Source organism: Eumetopias jubatus, unplaced genomic scaffold (assembly GCF_037043125.1).
Source record: "Eumetopias jubatus isolate StellerSeaLion01/CBP00866 unplaced genomic scaffold, mEumJub1_p1.0 scaffold_3, whole genome shotgun sequence".
In the NCBI taxonomy this organism is placed as follows: domain Eukaryota; kingdom Metazoa; phylum Chordata; class Mammalia; order Carnivora; family Otariidae; genus Eumetopias; species Eumetopias jubatus.
Genome location: NW_028274809.1, coordinates 81587281 through 81605879, shown reverse-complemented (window position 1 = coordinate 81605879; position 18599 = coordinate 81587281). Strand labels below are relative to the sequence as shown.

At 34.2% G+C, this 18599-nt stretch overlaps 1 protein-coding gene across 3 annotated transcripts in view; it reads right to left on the bottom strand.

Moving 5' to 3' along the window:
* The window catches only part of ORC4 (origin recognition complex subunit 4), a 96684-nt gene that overhangs the window by 48568 nt on the left and 29517 nt on the right, over nt 1-18599 (bottom strand). For all 3 annotated transcript variants that reach the window (XM_028123800.2, XM_028123795.1, XM_028123796.2), the window contains 3 exons: nt 12143-12216; nt 9499-9575; nt 8824-8914 (listed from right to left, as the gene is read on the bottom strand). In XM_028123800.2, coding sequence (XP_027979601.1) covers nt 8824-8914; nt 9499-9575; nt 12143-12199 — 225 coding nt within the window. In that variant the 5' untranslated portion in view covers nt 12200-12216. The remainder of the gene's footprint in view (nt 1-8823; nt 8915-9498; nt 9576-12142; nt 12217-18599) is intronic.

Below are 18599 nucleotides of genomic sequence, written 5' to 3'. Positions count from 1 at the left end.
ACAGGCCATAGTAACTTCATTTTAGACAGACCCCCCGAAGTGAGGGAAACAAAAGCAAGAATAAACTATTGTGATTACACCAAAATAAAAAGTTCTGCACAGTGAAGGAAACAACCAACAAAAGTAAAAGGCAACCTACTGAATGGGAAAGATATTTGCAAATGACATATCTAATAAAGGGTTAGTATGCAAAAGAACTGACACAACTCCAATCAGAGAAAGACAAGTATCATATGATCTCACTGATATGAGGAATTCTCAGTCTCAGGAAACAAACTTAGGGTTGCTGGAGTGGTGGGAGATGGGAGGGATGGGGTGGCTGGGTGATAGACACTGGGGAGGGTATGTGCTATGGTGAGCGCTGTGAATTGTGTAAGACTGATGAATCACAGACCTGTACCTGTGAAACAAATAATACATTATATGTTAAAAAAAAAAAAAAGAAGATAGTAGGAAGGGAAAAATGTAGGGGGGGAAATCGGAGGGGGAGACAAACCATGAGAGACTATGGACTCTGAGAAACAAACTGAGGGTTCTGGGGGGGTGGGGGGATGGTTTAGCCTGGTGATGGGTATTAAAGAGGGCACATACTGCATGGAGCACTGGGTGTTATACGCAAACAATGAATCATGGAACACTACATCAAAAACCAATGATGTAATGAATGGTAACTAACATAATAAAATAAAACTAAAAAAAAAAAAACTGACACAACTCAACACCCAAAAAACAAATAATCTGACTTAAAAATGGGCTGAAGACAGGAACAGACATTTCTCAAAGAAGACATACAGATGGCCAATAGACCCATGAAAAGATACTCAACATCACTCATCATCAGGGAAATGCAAATTAAAACCAAAATGAGATACCATGTTACACCTGTCAGAATGGCTAAAATAAAAAACACATGAAACAACAGGTGTTGGCAAGGCTGTGAAGAAAAAATGAACCATCTTGCACTAATTCAAAGGGATACATGCTTACAATAGCCAAATTATGGAATCAGCCCAAGTATCCATCAATAGATGAATGGTTAAAGAAGATACAGTATGTATGTGTGCACACACACACACACACACACACACACACACACACACACACACAGAGGAATATTATTCAGCCATAAAAAAGAATGAAATCTTGCCATTTGCAATGACACGGATGGAGGTACAGAGTATAATGCTAAGTGAAGTAAGTCAGTCAGAGAAAGACAAATACCATATGATTTTACACTAATGGGGAATTTAGGAAACAAAACAGACTAGCAAAGGGAAAGAGAGAGAGAGAGACAGGCAAAACAAGAAACTACAGAGAAAAAACTGATGGTTACCAGAGGGGAGGTGGATGGGGCGGGGGGAAACGGGTGAAACAGGTGGTGGGGATTAAGGAATGCACCTGTTATGATGAGCACCAGGTGATTAAAATAAAAACTTAAAAGAGAGCTGAAACAAGTTTATAGCACTCTTTCCATTGACTTTATTTCAAACAAGTTACTATGTTTTGCCTAGATCAGCTCACAACTTTTTCATGATGTGTTTGTATGGTCTGAAATGATAAATGTATTAGCATATATGTCTCCAAATAATTTTAGTTCCAATCTGGATATTGCTAAAACTTACTCTGTGTGTAACTACCTAGGTAATCAATTATATAATTCCAGTATTTTTCACAAACACATTATCTTTCCAAATATTTTAAATTACATTATCTAGTAAAAAAATTTAGTTATTTGATGTTAGCAAGACAACCAGTATCGCTACTCCATTTCCACAGTCTTTGTAGCTAACAATTTTACAAACATACTGGCATAGTTCATTTAGACTTGCCAGCAATCAGGGATTTTTATGTTTATCTTACTATTTCCAAATACTTGTTTCTTTGTCTACAATAATTTCTGTATAGAAGAGTAATTTCCAGGGTACAATCTGTCATTTGAAACTGCATCTATTTTTTTTTTAATAAAATGTTTGAAATACAATAAGCCACACTGTTATCTTTATCAATTAACTGTGGATTCCCAATTTCTGTACTTCAAATAGCTTGTACAAGGTAGTGTTATAAATATATTGTAATCTTATTTCTTACATTAAAATTTACATGAGAGTTTTTGTCTCAATCTATTTCATGTCTCAAGATAGTCCGCACACAACAAATTACAAAAGTGACAAAAGTAAATAGTGCTCCTCAGCTCTCTGACCTCCCAATATTGGAGTGCAGCATACTGTCAGCATACGAAGAACAATCTATTTTATTAACTGATAAATACTCTGTTAATGGCTATCAACTTCTTAAGTCCTGAAGAAATAGAAAAAACTGACACAGGAGTTTATATAAAGACGATGTAACATGAAAGAAACAGTAAGCTGATGAAAAAGATTAATTACTACTGAAAATGTGTATTTTAGAAAATGAATACTTTGAGCCATTTAAGCCAGACTTAGATAAACACAAAACAACAGACTAAGAAGGTGCATGACAAGGAGGAAGACAAGAAGGAAAGATTGTTAGAAACTAAAATGCAGTATATCACATTAGAAGAAGCAAAAGATAGAACAAATGGTGAAGAAAATCACACTGATGATATGGCAGAATGCTGAGGGAGAGGAAAAAAAGAAAGAAACATGGAGAAATAACACAGAGAAAGGAGAATAAAGGCTTAATAACTGGATACTTTAATCCCAAGAAAGGACAAGGAGAAACGAAAGAGAGGAAATACTCAAAATTATTCTTTAGAGAAAACAGACCTAACTTCATATTAAGAGGGTTTGTATAATATCAGTTAATTTTATGATCAATGCTTAAACATAGCTTGTGAATATCAAATGCAGTAAAACAAGAGAAGGAAATGAAAGGTATAAAAAGAAACAGGAATGGAAGAAATAAAACTTTCTTCTATTTGCAGATGACAAGATTGTCTGTAGAAAATCCCCAAGAATTGACAAATTTTTGGAACCAAAGATCAATTATAGCAAGACTGCAGGATACAAGATAACACACAAAGGTCATTTGCTTTCCACTATATCAGCAATGAACACTTGGAATCTGAAATTAAAAACATACTATTCACATTAGCATCAAAAATACTTAAAAACTTAGGTATAAACCTAATGAAATATATGTAAGACTTATATAAGGAAAACCACAAAACTCAATGAAAGACCCAAGAAAGATAAATGGAAAGACAGTCCATGTTCATAAATGTGAAAATTCAATATAGTTAAGACACCAATTTTTCTAATGTGATCTATAGTTGAAACTACAACTGAACTCTAAAATTCCCATTAATTGGAAATTAATATAGTAATTGTAAAGTTAATATAAAAAGGAAAAGTACCCAGAATAGCCAAAACAATACTGAGGAAACACACAAAGTTAGAAGACTGACACTGTCTGACTTTAAGTCTTATTTTAAAGCTACAGTAATTAAGACAGGTAGAAATAGACTGACACAAATATGATTAACTTACCTTTGAAAAAGAAGCAAAGGTAATTCAATGAGGAAAAGATAGCCTTATCAACAAATGCTGAAACAATTTAAACATTCATATGCCAAAAGAAAGAAAAAGAATCTAGATACAGTCCTTACAGGTTTCAAAGAAATTAACTCAAAATGAATCGCCAAACCAAATGTAAAACACTAAGAACTATAAAACTTCTAGAAGGAAACATAGGAGAAAACTTAGAAGATCTTGCGTTTGGTGATGAAGTCTATTTATTTATTTTTAAAGATTTTATTTATTTGTCAGAGACCAAGAGAGCAAGAGAGAGAGCACAAGTAGGGGAAGTGGAGGCAGAGGGAGAAGCAGGCTCCCTGCTGAGCACAGAGCCCGATGAGAGACTTGATCCCAAGAACCCGGGATCATGACCTGAGCGGAAGGCAGACGCTTAACCAACTGAGCCACCCAGGTGTCCCGGTGATGAAGTTTAGATATAACACCAAAGTCACAATTCATGAAAGAAACAGCTGATAAACTTTTTTTAAAATGAAAAAACTGGGGATGCCTGGGGGGCTCAATCCAATAAGCGTCTGTGTTTGGCTCAGGTCATGATCTCAGGGTTCTGGGATTGAGCCCTGCAGAGGGCTTCTTGCTCAGTGAGGAGTCTGTTTTTCCCTCTCCCTCTGCCCCTCGCCCCTGCTTTTGTGTGCTCTCTCTCTCTCAAATAAATAAAATCTTAAAAATAAATAAAAAAACTGCTTGCCAAGGAAACTAATAGAATTAAAAGACAAACCATAGATTTGGAGAAAGTACTTGCAAAACACATATCCAAAATATACAAATAACTCTTAAAACATATCAATAAGAAATGAACCAACCCAGTCAAAAATGGTCATAAAATACCTTGCCAAAGATAGATGAAAAATAAGCATATGAAAAGATACTTAACATCATACATAATTAAAGGATTGCAAATAAAAACAGCACTGAGATACCACTACCTATCTACTAGAATAGCTAAAATTAAAAACACTGACAATACCAAATGCTAATGAGGATGCATAACAACAGAAACTCTTATTCACTGCTGGAGAAAAAAAGCAAAATGGTACAGTTACTTTGGAAGACAGCTTAGTAGCTTTCTAGGAAGCTAACCATGGTCTTACCATATGATCCAGCAACTGGTGTTCCTAAGTATTTACCCAATTAAGTTGAAGACTCTGTCTACATACACAAGTGTTTATAATAGCTTTATTCAGAACTGCCAAAAATTGGAGCCAACCAAGATTTCCTTTAATAGGTGAATGGATAAATAGTGGCACATTCAAACAATGTAATATTATTAAGCAAATAAAAGAAATGGACTGTCAAGCCATGAAATGACATGGAGGAATCTTAAACTCATATTGGTAAGTGGAATAAGCAAATCTGAAAAGGCTATATATTTTATGATTCCAACTAGGTGACATTCTGTAGAAGGCAAAACTATGGAGGGCAATAAAAAGATTAGGGATTGCCAAGGGTTGGGGATGGGAGGATGAGCAGGTAATGCACAGGGGATTTTTTAGGGTGGTGGAATTATTTTGTATGACACTGTAATGGTGGATACGTGACAGTATGGATTTATTAAAATCCACAGAATTGTACATTACAAAGAGTGACCCTTAAAGAAAACTAAGGGACTTAAGTTAATAATAACATATTAATATTGGTTCATCAAATTCAACAAACGTACCATACTAAGGGAAGATGTTAATAATAGGGGAAGTTGTATGTATGTGCATGGGGAGGTGGTTATAATAAGGGAACTCTCTTTTATGCTTAATTTTCCTGGTAAAAAATAAATCTATTTTAGCCAATTTACTAATGAAATGGAGTATAGTTTTAATTTGTATTTAAACATCTTTTTTTTTTTAAAGATTTTATTTATTTATTTGAGAGAGAGAATGAGAGATAGAGAGTACGAGAGGGAAGAGGGTCAGAGGGAGAAGCAGACTCCCTGCTGAGCAGGGAGCCCGATGTGGGACTCGATCCCCAGACTCCAGGATCATGACCTGAGCCGCACGCAGTCACTTAACCAACTGAGCCAACCAGGCGCCCTGTATTTAAACATCTTTATAAATGTTTACTAACTCTATTTCCTTTTTCTGAAACTTCTCCATGCTTTTAGGGACAAACTTCCAAGTTGAAGTTCAGAATAAATTCAGGCAGTAGCTGCTCAAGTTATATTTTTAGACTTGACACTTTGATGTAAACATCACTGAGATTCAACTTCTCTGTTGTAATGCCACTTTGTTTCAAGAAGCATAGTTTAGGATGGAATAATAGGTCTAATGTACTGACTCCCTAGATCTCATTTTCTTATAGTATCACTATGAGCTTCTTGAAGAATTAAAGTACTATCTAAAAGTGTTTTTCAAACATCTGTATGATGTATTTTCCAAATATAATAAAACAATGAAGACTGAAAAAAAAAATTATCCTGTACTGAAAAAAGACCTAAATTTATATTAAGGGAGTTTACAGAGTATCAGTTTTTATAACCGAAGCTTAGATATTGGTCTGAAATTTTCATACTGCTAAGATAAAGAAATTCTGTAAGTATCTAATCAGGGAAAAATCACACACACACACAAACTCAAAACAAGCTGTCGTGGTCATCAGTGATATTCACCAAATACTTCTGTTAACTTCCATTCTAGTCACCTAGGCGGAATGTACTTCTTTATACTCTCTTGAAATGAGGTGCAACCATATGACACTTTGGCCAGTTGACTGTGAGGAGATGTGCTCTTTATCACCTCTGAGTAGGAACTCTAAAAAGAGTGTGTGTCCTTGATTCATCACGTTCCCTTTTCCTACATTAGCACTTGCTGCTTCACCTTGCAATTTTGTTTTGGAGGTGGCTACTCTCCTTAAACCTCATGAACCAACTACTGCTAGCTCAAACTTTTCTTCTGTAGCTTCCTCATCTCTCTCAGTCTTCACAGAATTGAACAGAGTTAGGGCCTTCCTCTGGATTAGGCTTTGGTGTAAGGGAATGTATAAGCCACTAAAACTTTCTTCATATCAGCAATAAGGTTGTTTCACTTTCTTATCTTTGGTGGGTTCACTGGAGTAGCACTTTTAATTTCCTTCAAAAACTTTTCCTTTACATTCACAGCTTGGCTATTTGGTGTAAGAGGCCTAGCTTTCAGCCTATCTTAGCTTTTGACATGCCTTCCTCACTAAACTCAATCATTTCTAGCTTTTGATTTAAAGTAAGAGATGTGTGACTCTCCCTTTAACTTGAACACGTAGGGGTCACTATAGTGTTATTAAGTGGTCTAATGTCAGTATTGTTGTGACTCAGGGAATAGGCAGGCCCAAGAAGAGGGAGAGAGATGGGAGAGTGGACAGTGAGTGGAGCAGTCAGAACCAACACATTTATCCATTAAGTTTGCCATCTTATACAGGCATGGCTCCTGGCACCCCAAAACAATTATAATAGTAACATCAAAGATCACTGATCACAGATTACCAAAGCAAATATAATAATGAAAATGTTTGAAATATTGTGAGAATTACCAAAATGTGACAAAGAGACAATACAAGCAAATGCTGTTGGAAAAACGGTGCCTGCATACTTGCTCAATAAAGGGTTGCCAAAAACCTTTAATTTGTAAAAAAAAAAAAATGCAATTATCTGCAAAGTGCAACAAAGCAAAGCAAAATGAAGCATACCTGTACAAATCAATAAAATTTTTTTTTTCCATTTCCTTTTTGCTGGACTACAGACAAATGTTTTTCATTGATGCATAATAATCTATTATATGGATGGACAGACTAGCATTTATTAGCCAGTACTCTGTTGATGGACATTTATGTTTTCATTTTTCACTATTAACAAATGGTGTTGCAATGAGTAACTGTATGTACATCATTTCACAAGTGTAAATTCCCAGAAATACTGTTGCTGAGTCAAAGGGCATTATGACTTTGTAATGTGATCAGATACTGTCTCTTATTCTAGTTATGTCAATTTATACTACCAGCAGGAACACTTGTCTATTTCTCTATAAGTTCACAACTTTAGTGTTATCAATTTTACAGGTTTGTCAACCTGGTAGACAAAATTGCTAATATTTTTAGTTAATTTACTTAATTATAAGTAAAATTAAACAAGTTTATAAGTTTCAGACAGATCTGTATTTAATTTTCTGTGATCTTTCTGTGCACATCCTTCGCACAGTGTTTCTATTGCTAATAATATTATTGTTAAAAATTTTAAATATTCTAATAGCTCAAAAGCATACCAGTCACATGGTTTTCCTGTCAAAACCACCCAAACAGTCCTGAAGTCAAACACAAAGGAAAATCATACTGAAAAACTCAAGAATAAAGAAATAATGGTTGTATAAAATGACTGAGCATAAGGACTGAATCAAATTATAGTCAAGACTAAAAAATTATTGTAAATATAATATAATGTGAAAAATTTTTCCAAGATTAAAAAAGAAATTACCTAGATTTATATCCCCACTGAAAATGGGTGATTACAGTAAAATTGTAAAGACCTTATTTCCTCACCTTCCCTAATATACAGTCAACATTTATTGCTCTAAAATTCATATAACTTTACTTAATACATAATTTTACTTCTATACATAATAAAAAAAAGCATGTTACTGAGAAATCTAAATTCACTGCATGGAGTATAGCAGAAAAGAGCTTACATACAGCCCAAGTATTGAAAATTAATAGTAATATAGTCAATGTAACAGTCATAATTTGTCTCATATATTGAATAAAGAATGTGAAAAGAGAAAATGAGGGGAAAAAGCAAGAGAATCTTCTTGAGGTAACCAAGCAAATAAGATAAAGATGGAAAGTAGAAAAGAATTCCAGAAGTCGTGACTGTACATATGAAAAAAATTACCTGAGGTAGGGTTAAACAATAAACAATAGGGAAAAAAAGAATGCATGTTATGACAGTTACCTAATTTATAAACAGAAACAATGCCTACCTTGCAGGGTTGGTGTAAATGATAACACAGATAAAAAGTATAAGATAAGGTACAGAACACAGATAAAAGGCACAAGGAACATGCTCAATAAATGCTAATTTGTTTTTTCTATTGGCAATCACAAATTCTTCACAGACAAAAGGCCATGATAGAAAAAGTATCAACTGAAAATTTGTTACTGTGGAGAAAATAAGGTAAAAACAATATGCTCAACTCAAATATATCACCCTAATTTTTAAGGCTTTGCATGTCTATAATTTAAAGAAAAAAAAAGGAAATAAACAAATAAAAACTAATAAAAAATATTTTCAGTACTGTCTATAAGAATCATCACATGCCTACACAAACAAGAAAATACCAGAAATCAATAGTTTTACCATGGTCTTTCCTGATCCTCGGGGTCCAATAATGAGAACAGAGTTACTTTCTCCATGGATAGCAGTTCTTTTCAGCAGCTCAATTAAGTGTCTGAAATGACATAAATAAGCCAAAATTTAAAAAGGAAGCTGGAATAATTTGCTAGGTAATACTATTTAAAAGGTGAATTTGAATATGCACAGAAAATAAGCATTCTCTTTTTCTCTCTCTCTGGGCACTTGACTTATGCTCCATATAGTCCTACACAGAAAAACACAGAAGAGAGGGTAGATCAATATGGATTCTCTGGAAACCTCAAGAGGAAACCAAGTAAGTTTGAAATATCTTGGCTTTATGATGGTATGGGACAAAGGACGACAGTGGCAAATCTTGGGAGCTTTCACTCCATAACTGGCTGTCAAGTATTTCGGTGCAAAAAGCTCAGAATTCTCTCCATAATACCAGATGACAGAAGCAACACAAGACTGAAAGGTAAGGAGCTTTCTCATTATGGAAATATTTATATCTGCTCTTGCTTTATAATATTCAGTGTTTCTATAAAAGAAGAATTTTTTTATCTCTACAAAAATGTCTGTCAGTCTTATTCAATATAAAATCTGTGTAAGATAATTTTTGCAAAACCTAAGGGCCTCTTTAAGTAGGTTTATAGCAGACAAAAGGATAGCTAAACTTACTTGTATTGTACTTGTACTCCAAATAAGTTACTATGTGGGCTCTGATGACAAAATCTTTCCCGTAAAATTCTTTGTACCTTATAAAAACAAAGTGAATAAATATAAATGAAAATGTTACACACAAAACAAAAAATGAATGAGAATATACATTTACAGCAGTCAGAATTAGGTATTAATGAATCTATTCAACCCTCCCCAAATAACTTGTCTTCAAGAGTTCCGGTACCATTTCCATGAGTTGTAAAATTAACGGTTCTTTTCACCTATCTCAAGTCCCAGAGGAAGGATGAGAATTTACTTGTGAGGTTCAACAAGAGAAAGAATTACCTACTTTAGCCACATCAGCAATTTGAGGGCTGTTTTATTGCGTGTGAATAAATGAATACTTCACTTTGTACATAACATACCAGCCAAGGAAAAAAGACAGGAGAGAATCTAATAATGTAATCTCACCTAATAATGCTTATGAACCATACCTCAATCTTTAGAGACCAAACAAATCTAAACTGGCTTAGCCCAAGCCCTATCCATTTGCACCTGTTATAAAAGTCAGGATTCTGAGAAAACAAAAGAGTTTAAAAGTCCATATAGTTACTGGACCTACAGGACCTATTAGAAGCAGAGCATGCTACTACTAAAAGAGCATGATCCATACCTAAAGAAACTGCAAATAAACTGGAAAGAAATGACACATTGAAAAAAGTAGTAACTCAGCATATAAAGAAATGCTCAATTACAGAGAAGAAATTAGATTCATCTATACCTATAAAATGAGGAATCACTAGAATGAATGAAGAAAAAAATTTCTTGTAAGGACTTAAATTTTCAGTTTGCCTTAGAATAAAGGGCTTAGACTGAGTTGTGAAAAATTGTCAGATAATCTAGCACATTCTTTAAAAAGACAGACCATTAAAGGATTCCTTTTCTGTATCTGCTGCTAATACAGAAATCTTTCAAAGACAAAAATCTTAGGAGGCTATTTCAGATTTGGTCCCATCATCAGAAACAAGAAGCTTCCAAGATTATTTGCTTCTCTCAGACTGACAGCATGGGACTGATTCTTCATGTACCAAAAGATAAAATCTGAGTTCTGTTTATATGTACCAGAGGCTAAGCAAAGCAAATTACTCAGTGGAGATAAAATAATCCTAATTATCATTATATAAGAAGGGGAAAGAATAAGAGGAGTGATGCCAAAAGAGCCAGTTATGTGGATTTTAAAGTTACACTTTTCTAAATCTTAACTTTTTTAGTCTATAAAATGGAGACAATAATAGTTTTCTGGCAGGCCTGTTCTCAAGATTAAATAAGGCAGTCTTGTCTGTAATGTAAGTATTGTATAGGTAATAGCTGATACCTATAAAACACTTAAATGAGCATATATAATCATAATACTAATCACACTGTATATTCCTCTACCTAGATAAGATCATTAGAAATCAAAAGATAAACCTCAGTCCTCAACTTTTTCAAATTTCATTAAAGTCTAATAGAGAGGCAATAACTATGTATAAAATCTAAAGGATAAAGTGAAGTGAAGCTGTAGTGAACAGTGAAAGGTTCAAAAATCTCAAAGTGATCTGAGATGAAGGTTAAACAGGTGTACACATGTATAGAAATTAAGCTGTAAGTGGAAGATTTGTGCACTTTACTAGGATATGTAAATTATACTTCAGCTAAAAATTTTTCCTAAGAGTTAAACATCTTCCTTCCAAAAAAAAAAAGTTGTCTTACATGAAGGGATGCCAATAACATACATTTAGTTTTGATTAGAAAAAACTATAGTTCTGGTCAAGTCAGATAAACAGAAATGCCAGAACGGAGTTATTATACCTATTCCCTACTATATTTCTTAAGAGACAGGCACATAGATATATGCTCAGCACTTGGAATACAGTATGTACTTAAGATAATATTAATTGTTCATGATAAAAACACTCAATATACTAGGAAAAAAGGACAACATCCTCAACCTGATAAAGGGCATCTATAAAAACCTATAGCTAATATCACATCAATGGTGAAAGACTGAATGTATTTCCCCAAAATCAAAAACAAAACAAGAATGTCTGTTTATGTTGTTGTTACTCAATACTGTACTGAAAATTCTAGCCAGGGAAATCAGACAATAAAAAAATAAATAAAGTCAACCAGATTGAAAAGGAAGTTAAACTGTATTTGTAGATGACATTATCTTACTAAAAAACTAAAGAATAAACTAAAAACTATTAGAACTAATAAGTCTGGCAAGGCTGCAGGATACAAGATTACACAGGATACAAGATTACACATAAAAATCAATTGCATTTAGATACACATGCAATTAATAAAAAAAAATTAAGAAAACAATTCCATTTATAACAGCATCACAAGAAATAAAATAGGAATAAATTTAACAAAAGAAGTACAGAATTCTTAAGTAAACTCAATTAGGATACATTTGGGAAGACAGGAGTAAAGTTAGGATTCCAACTATCTAAAGACTTACAAAGGATGAAAGTAGTGTAAGACAGTCTCTCCTTGAGAATGGAAAGGGTGATTCTTCATAAGTGTTAAGGGGAGAATTCAAATTAAGAAGATTACTATTTCTCTGATCAGCTTTGCATGATAACAGACTTTGAGGTCAATGAAAATATATACTAACCTGTGACAGGTACTCTGCATGTATTAAGTTGTTACTCTTTGATTTACGACTGCTCATTTTAACAAACTGAAATCCTTAAAAACAAAAAAAGCATGAATACAAAACATTACTGGCTTGAAGAGATTCTTTAAGAATTTACTATTACAGAATCAAAATAAACACAAGTTTTAAAACATGAAAATATCCCAATTTCTCAAACTTTAAAAACTCTCAGCTGAATCTCTTGTGTTTCATTTCATAATTATATGTAAATCAAACCATCATGCGGTATACCTTCAACTTATACATTAATGTATGTCAATTATTTTTCAATAAACTGAAAAAAATCTCAACAGTTCTTTGTCTAAGTACAGGCTTATTTGAATTCTCATACCACATGGTATATGGTTCTTACAGACAACTAACTCCTACCTTTCCCTTGAATCTACTATTCACATTTCCTTTCTTAACTTTTTTTCTTTTTTAATCTATATGATTCCTTTATACAGAATGTTTCCCTCCCCATCCACCCCACGGGATCATCACCTTCCAGAAAGCCTTCGCTTTCCTCCTCTACTCATCATACATACACAATCATTAGAGGGTAGGTAAAATGCCTCTTCTGTGAACATCAATAATTGCCTTTATTTCTCTTCATCCATAATCAAATTATATTTAAAAAGATTGTCCACTTAATTGTCAGTATCCCAAAACAGCATGTTTTAAAATTCCGAGCATTTTAGCACAATATCCAAAATAAAACTGGCAGTGATAATGTGAATGGAAAATATATACACTAATTAAAAAAAGAGAACTTTTGTAAAATTCTTCTTCACGGCAACACAGTCACAGATAAATACCTTTGGCTAAAAGATCTAATTTTCTTAGCAGTGTTTTCCAATAGCAATCTTTTACTGGTCTGGTAATAAGAACTTAAGCAGTGTTTGCTTATATACCAGGAACTGTTATAAGCGCTTTGTATTTAACTCATTTAATAACTCATTAACTCATATTTATTAACTTTACATACCGAGAATTAGACGCCAACCCTTTGAATGCTGTTTTACTCTTCTCTGGAAATGCTAACAGGATAGCATCTGGGCAAGGCGTTGACAGACTGATAGCAAGCAAACCTGTCTCCCCCTTATGTATAAGCCATGTAGCCAGGGCCTGTCCAAAGAGCTTCTGGCTCCTAGATCCCAAATTGGAAACTCAAGGACAGAGTACTCAATTGTCTTATCCCTTACGAATATTTTTTCTTAGCAGTCTTCTCAGCTGCCCTAGGGCACCTTCTAGCAGCCTAATGTCTAGGCAAGACACTTTGAGAATCTTTACATTAACCATTTTTACTTTATTCTTATTATTTTTTCTCTTAAATAAGAACTGTATGTGGCGGGGAAATCCTTTTATCAACATGAAAAGATATCCTCACTGTGGCTTAAAATATTCCTAACTGTGAAAAAGGTCTATAAATCAACATCTGAACTCACAAAAGTCAATTACTGCTAGACAAAGAGCATCAAGCATTTGTATCTTTTTATAATCGATTGACAGCTTGCTAGTAACACATTAAAAAAACGGTTAGTAATATATTCTCTTTTCCGGAATTAAGGTGGTATATTTCAACTTTTATTTGCTGCCCTCAATTAAGACTTGGGGTTTAAGAGGAATATTTCAAATGAATATTAAAATTACTAGTTAATATCTACACTTTCACTTCTTCTAACAAATTTTGCCATGATTGGAATAATCTTCCTACTTATTTCAAACTTGAAGTTACTAGATGCATTTTAGCATGTCTAAAAAATCTTCTACTGAATATATGAAAAGGTTTTCATTTTCTAAATTAAACCAGAAAAAAGTAAAAGCAAAGGAAGTGAAGATGAAGACACCGAATTTTTTCTAGAAATTTTTAGTGTTTCTTAGAAAGTCACAAGTGATGAAATTTAAAAAAATACATTATTCAAATCAGAACTGTGAGAAGTCCAGAAAAAAAAATATTTATCAAATTTAAGATAAATGCAAATTCTTAAAGAGTAAGGAAAAGCACAACTAGAGAAATGAGATTAATGGTAATATTATGTCCTTAAGAGCTTTGTTACTAGCAAGGCCTAGATTTGGGTTCTTGTTCTGGGGTGTCACCTTCACAAATTAACTTTCCTAAGCCCCAGTTTTCTTCTCTGCAAAATTTGAGAAAAAACTATTATCTAATTCATAGGGTATTGTGGGGGTTAAATTAAATGGTCTACCTGATATGCAATGCTGTCAAATCCCATGTACAGTGATACAGTACCCTTTCTAAATTATCACATTACATTGGAGAGAACCAAGAGGAGGATGAGGAAGGGAGGGAAGCAAAAGCACAGAATCTTGTTCTAAACTATTTCTTTGACAGTACTTCTTTGACAATGCAATAAATATCAAGTGCAAGTTCAACTAAAGTACTTCAGAATTATGAGAGAATACTTCAATGGTATACATTCACTCAGTTTTCCTCAATATAAAAAAAATACAGTTTTGAATACTGGTAGTAAAAAGAAATGATGGGTGGATCAATCTACAGTCACATGGATCTCAAAGACCTCAAATCACTAATGGTAAGAAGCCATTCAACACCTGGAAGAGATGATGTCTGCTGGGCAGCATACCCAGAGTTTCTGATTTAGTAGGCTTAGGGTAGCACTTGAGAATTTGCATTTCTGAGAAGTTCCCAGATGATGCTCCTACTGCCAGTCCCAGAACTGTACTTCAGGAGTTACTGGGAAAATTGAGGATTTCTTTTCATTCCACAACAAACCTGATAAAACTGGTAAGATACCACAGAAGATAAAGAAATCCATGGGTATAGATGGCATCTCTTCAAACCAAATTAAGCCTAAAAGTGAACAGTATCTAGGGATCATACTGAGGTCAACAGTATCTCAGGATCATCAAAACAGGAGAATTTGGAATAGGAAAGACAACAGGAAGCCAAGGGACTTTCATCATGGTAAATAAAATAAGCTAGAAGGCTCCCTAATAGATAGAAAAACAGTTCACAGAGTATAAGCCACAAGTGCAATAAAAAAGCCAGAAAAGTTTTTCTTTCCTCCAGTTATTGAAAAGTAATAAAGGTTTTGTCCTATTATCTGATGATTCAGACAGCCTTCAGAGGATATTCACATAAACTTTAAACAGGGGCACCTGGTTGACTCAGTTGGTTAAGCATCTGCCTTCGGCTCAGGTCATGATCCTGGGTCTGGGGATGGAGCCCCACATGGGGCTCCCTGCTCGGTGGGGAGCCTGCTTCTCCCTCTCCCTCTGTTGCTCCCCCTGCTTGTGTCTCTCACTCTAATAAAATCTTCAAAAAAAAATTAAAAAAAATTCTTTAAACAAAAGAGTGAAATATAGAAACACTTGCCTGGATGTTGTATATTTATATGTCATCCCCTGATCAAAAACAAAACAAACCCAAAAAACCTTCTTTCCTGCAAGATTATTAAATTGTTTTGACATATATGTTTTAACAGCATAAAAGACAATGTGTTTACAAATAGTTTTTGATTCATCAGTATTTCTTAGGAAAAATTAAAATCCCTGGACTAAAAAAATTTAAGCAAAAGCAAAAATCAGTACTTAAAAAATACTTTAGAAAATAGTTATCAACTTTAGAAAACAGTTATCTCAGACTGGTATCAAACAATGTGAAAGATGCCTAATACAAAAAGAACAAAAAAGATATGTTTGATTCAATAGATGAGGACAAACATTTGCTCTGATAAAGCCAGCTAAATAATGGTGATAACTGAAGATTACAGTCTCACAGTTCCAATTATAAGATGAAAAAAGCACTAATGGTATGGCACTTTTGGACAGGCTGTGTCAGTTACTGTGATGCCAAGCGGGTGGTCAGTTGCAAAGAACAAGTAGTATTTAGGAAGACATGAGCAAAATGGATTGATGCTCATTAAAAAATAAATAAATAAATCCCAGGGCAACAGACCTGAATCTTTAGGGGTAGAAACCCCCTCCGCTACAAATTATTATTCTAATATGCAGAGTTGGAAAAAAAATTGGATTAGTCTCATACAACATGCCTACAGAGTTCCTGGTAAATGACAAAATGGCTCTTTTTATAAAACCTGAGCAATTTAGGTCTGTGTTAGTTTGCCCACTTCCCTGGACACTGGTCTCTTGAGCAGTTAAGTGTCACATATGAGATTATTATAACTGTAGAGAAAATATTATAGAGAAATTGATTGCTAATATCCACAGAAGGAAGATACTTTGCCAAAGGCCAAGGGCTTTAAACACTGCCCAGAATGAGATGACTGCACCCAAAATCCAGGTAGACAATCATAGATATCCAGTTAAGAGCAGTAAAGTAGGAAAAAAATAAAACAAAAACCATACCTTTTCTTCTTATTTACTTAATGTTTCAATGCATTGGTCTTGGTGAATACATATTTAACCTAGTAAATTACCTGCCTTTATTTACTGTGTATGTTTATGTGAGAGAGAAAGTTGACTCCGAATTATATAACCTTTTCTCTATATATTACCAAACCAAATGGTTCAGAATACAAATATGGCAATGACTACTTACTTAAAAAAAAAAAAAATTCACATTTGGGGTTCCTGGGTGGCTCAGCCGGTTGAGCATCTGACTCTTGATCTCCACTCAGGTCATGACCTCAGGGTCCTGAGATCTAGCCCCACGTTGGGCTCTGTGCTCAGTTGGGCTCTGTGCTCACCGGGGAGTCGGCTTCTTTAGCTCGTTCCCCCTCTTCTTCTGCCCTTCCCTCCCCACCCTGTTCACATGCACGCTCTAAAATAAATAAATAAATCTTAAAAACAAACAAACTTCACATTTGGAGACATTAACTCTTAACCAAATAACTAAAAATAAACAATGCCATTTTACCCATGCATAAATATGAAACTACCCAAGCCAATATAGTCATTCACACAACAGCCAAGTAAAGCACATCATTCAATGAATATTTAAACTTACATATATATACAGTGGATATAATGTTTTTCATTAATGGTCTTTCTTCTAGATGTTCTTAATGTCCAGATCTAAGGCACTAAACTGAAAGTCTTCCTGGCTACACTATCAAAATATTTTATTTTCATTGGAAGTTACATCCAGGGACAATCAACGTGAATAGACTCCTGGGACAGCCCCTCAAATCAGATTTTTTTTTTAATTGAACTATAGTTTGTACCTTATGTTACATTAGTTCCAAGTGTAAAATATAGTGATTCAGTAAGTCTATACATTATGCTTTGCTCACCACAAGTGTAGTTAACATCTGTCACCATACAAAACTACTACAAAACCACTGACTATATAATATTCTCTATGCTGTACCTTTCACCTCCGTGACATATACATTCCATAACTAGAAGCCTATACCTCCTACTCCCCTTCACCCATTTTGTCCATCCTCCCACACCCTTCCCTTTTGGTAACCATCAGTTTGTTTTCCATATTTCTCAGTCTGTTTGTTTTTGTTGTGGTGGTGGTTTATTTGTTTTGTTTTTTAGATTCTACATATAAGGGAAATCATTTGGTATCTGTCTTTCTTGGATTTCACTTAGTATAATGCCCTATAGGTCTATATATGTTATTGCAAATAACAAGATCTCATTCCTTTTTATGGCCGAGTAATATTCCATTGTAGATATACCACTAATCTGAACAAAAAAGTCAGATATTTTTTTAAGTCTAGACAATTGACAAAATAACTCTCAGCTTGCTGATCAGCAACAGCATACATCTGCATTATAAGATAAAACCTGACTTTGAATATCACTGTCTTAAAGAACCTTAAAAAACCTCAAATTATCAAATCTTATAAAGGCACAGATTATAACACTAGCTTTGTTTTTTTTTTAATTTATTTATTTCAGAGAGAGAGCACTAGAGAGAGAGTGTGCAAGCATGACTGGGGGGTAGAGGGAGAGGGAGAAGCAGGTTCCCTGCTCAACAGGGAGCCCAACGTGGGGCTCAATCCCAGTACCCTGGGATCACGACCTGAGCTGAAGGGAGACGCTTAACCGACTGAGCCACCCAGGTGCCCTGATATTTGCTGTGGATAACCACCAGCTATGGCTGAGAATAAGCTGCTCAATAAATTACTGAACTGATTTAATGAATTTAATAAATATTTTAAAGTAAAAAACATACTGCTTTACCAAAATAATACTGTTGTTTTAAGTCACTTATAAGTCCTTTCATGCCACAAATTTTAGGCAATTTGTCAGCTGTGTAACAATTTAATATAAATTTTTGGTGATGTTATATGGTGATAGCATTTTATGACTAATTTGGCCCAATAAATTAATAAGATAGCTATACAACATATATTTGGAATATTTTCCAATTCCCTGTGTATATGTGTGAATTTCTGTATGTCTATGTGTATGGGTGACACATATGTGTGTGTCTGTGTATACATATGAGTTTATGGCTTCAGTTTCAGACACTGCT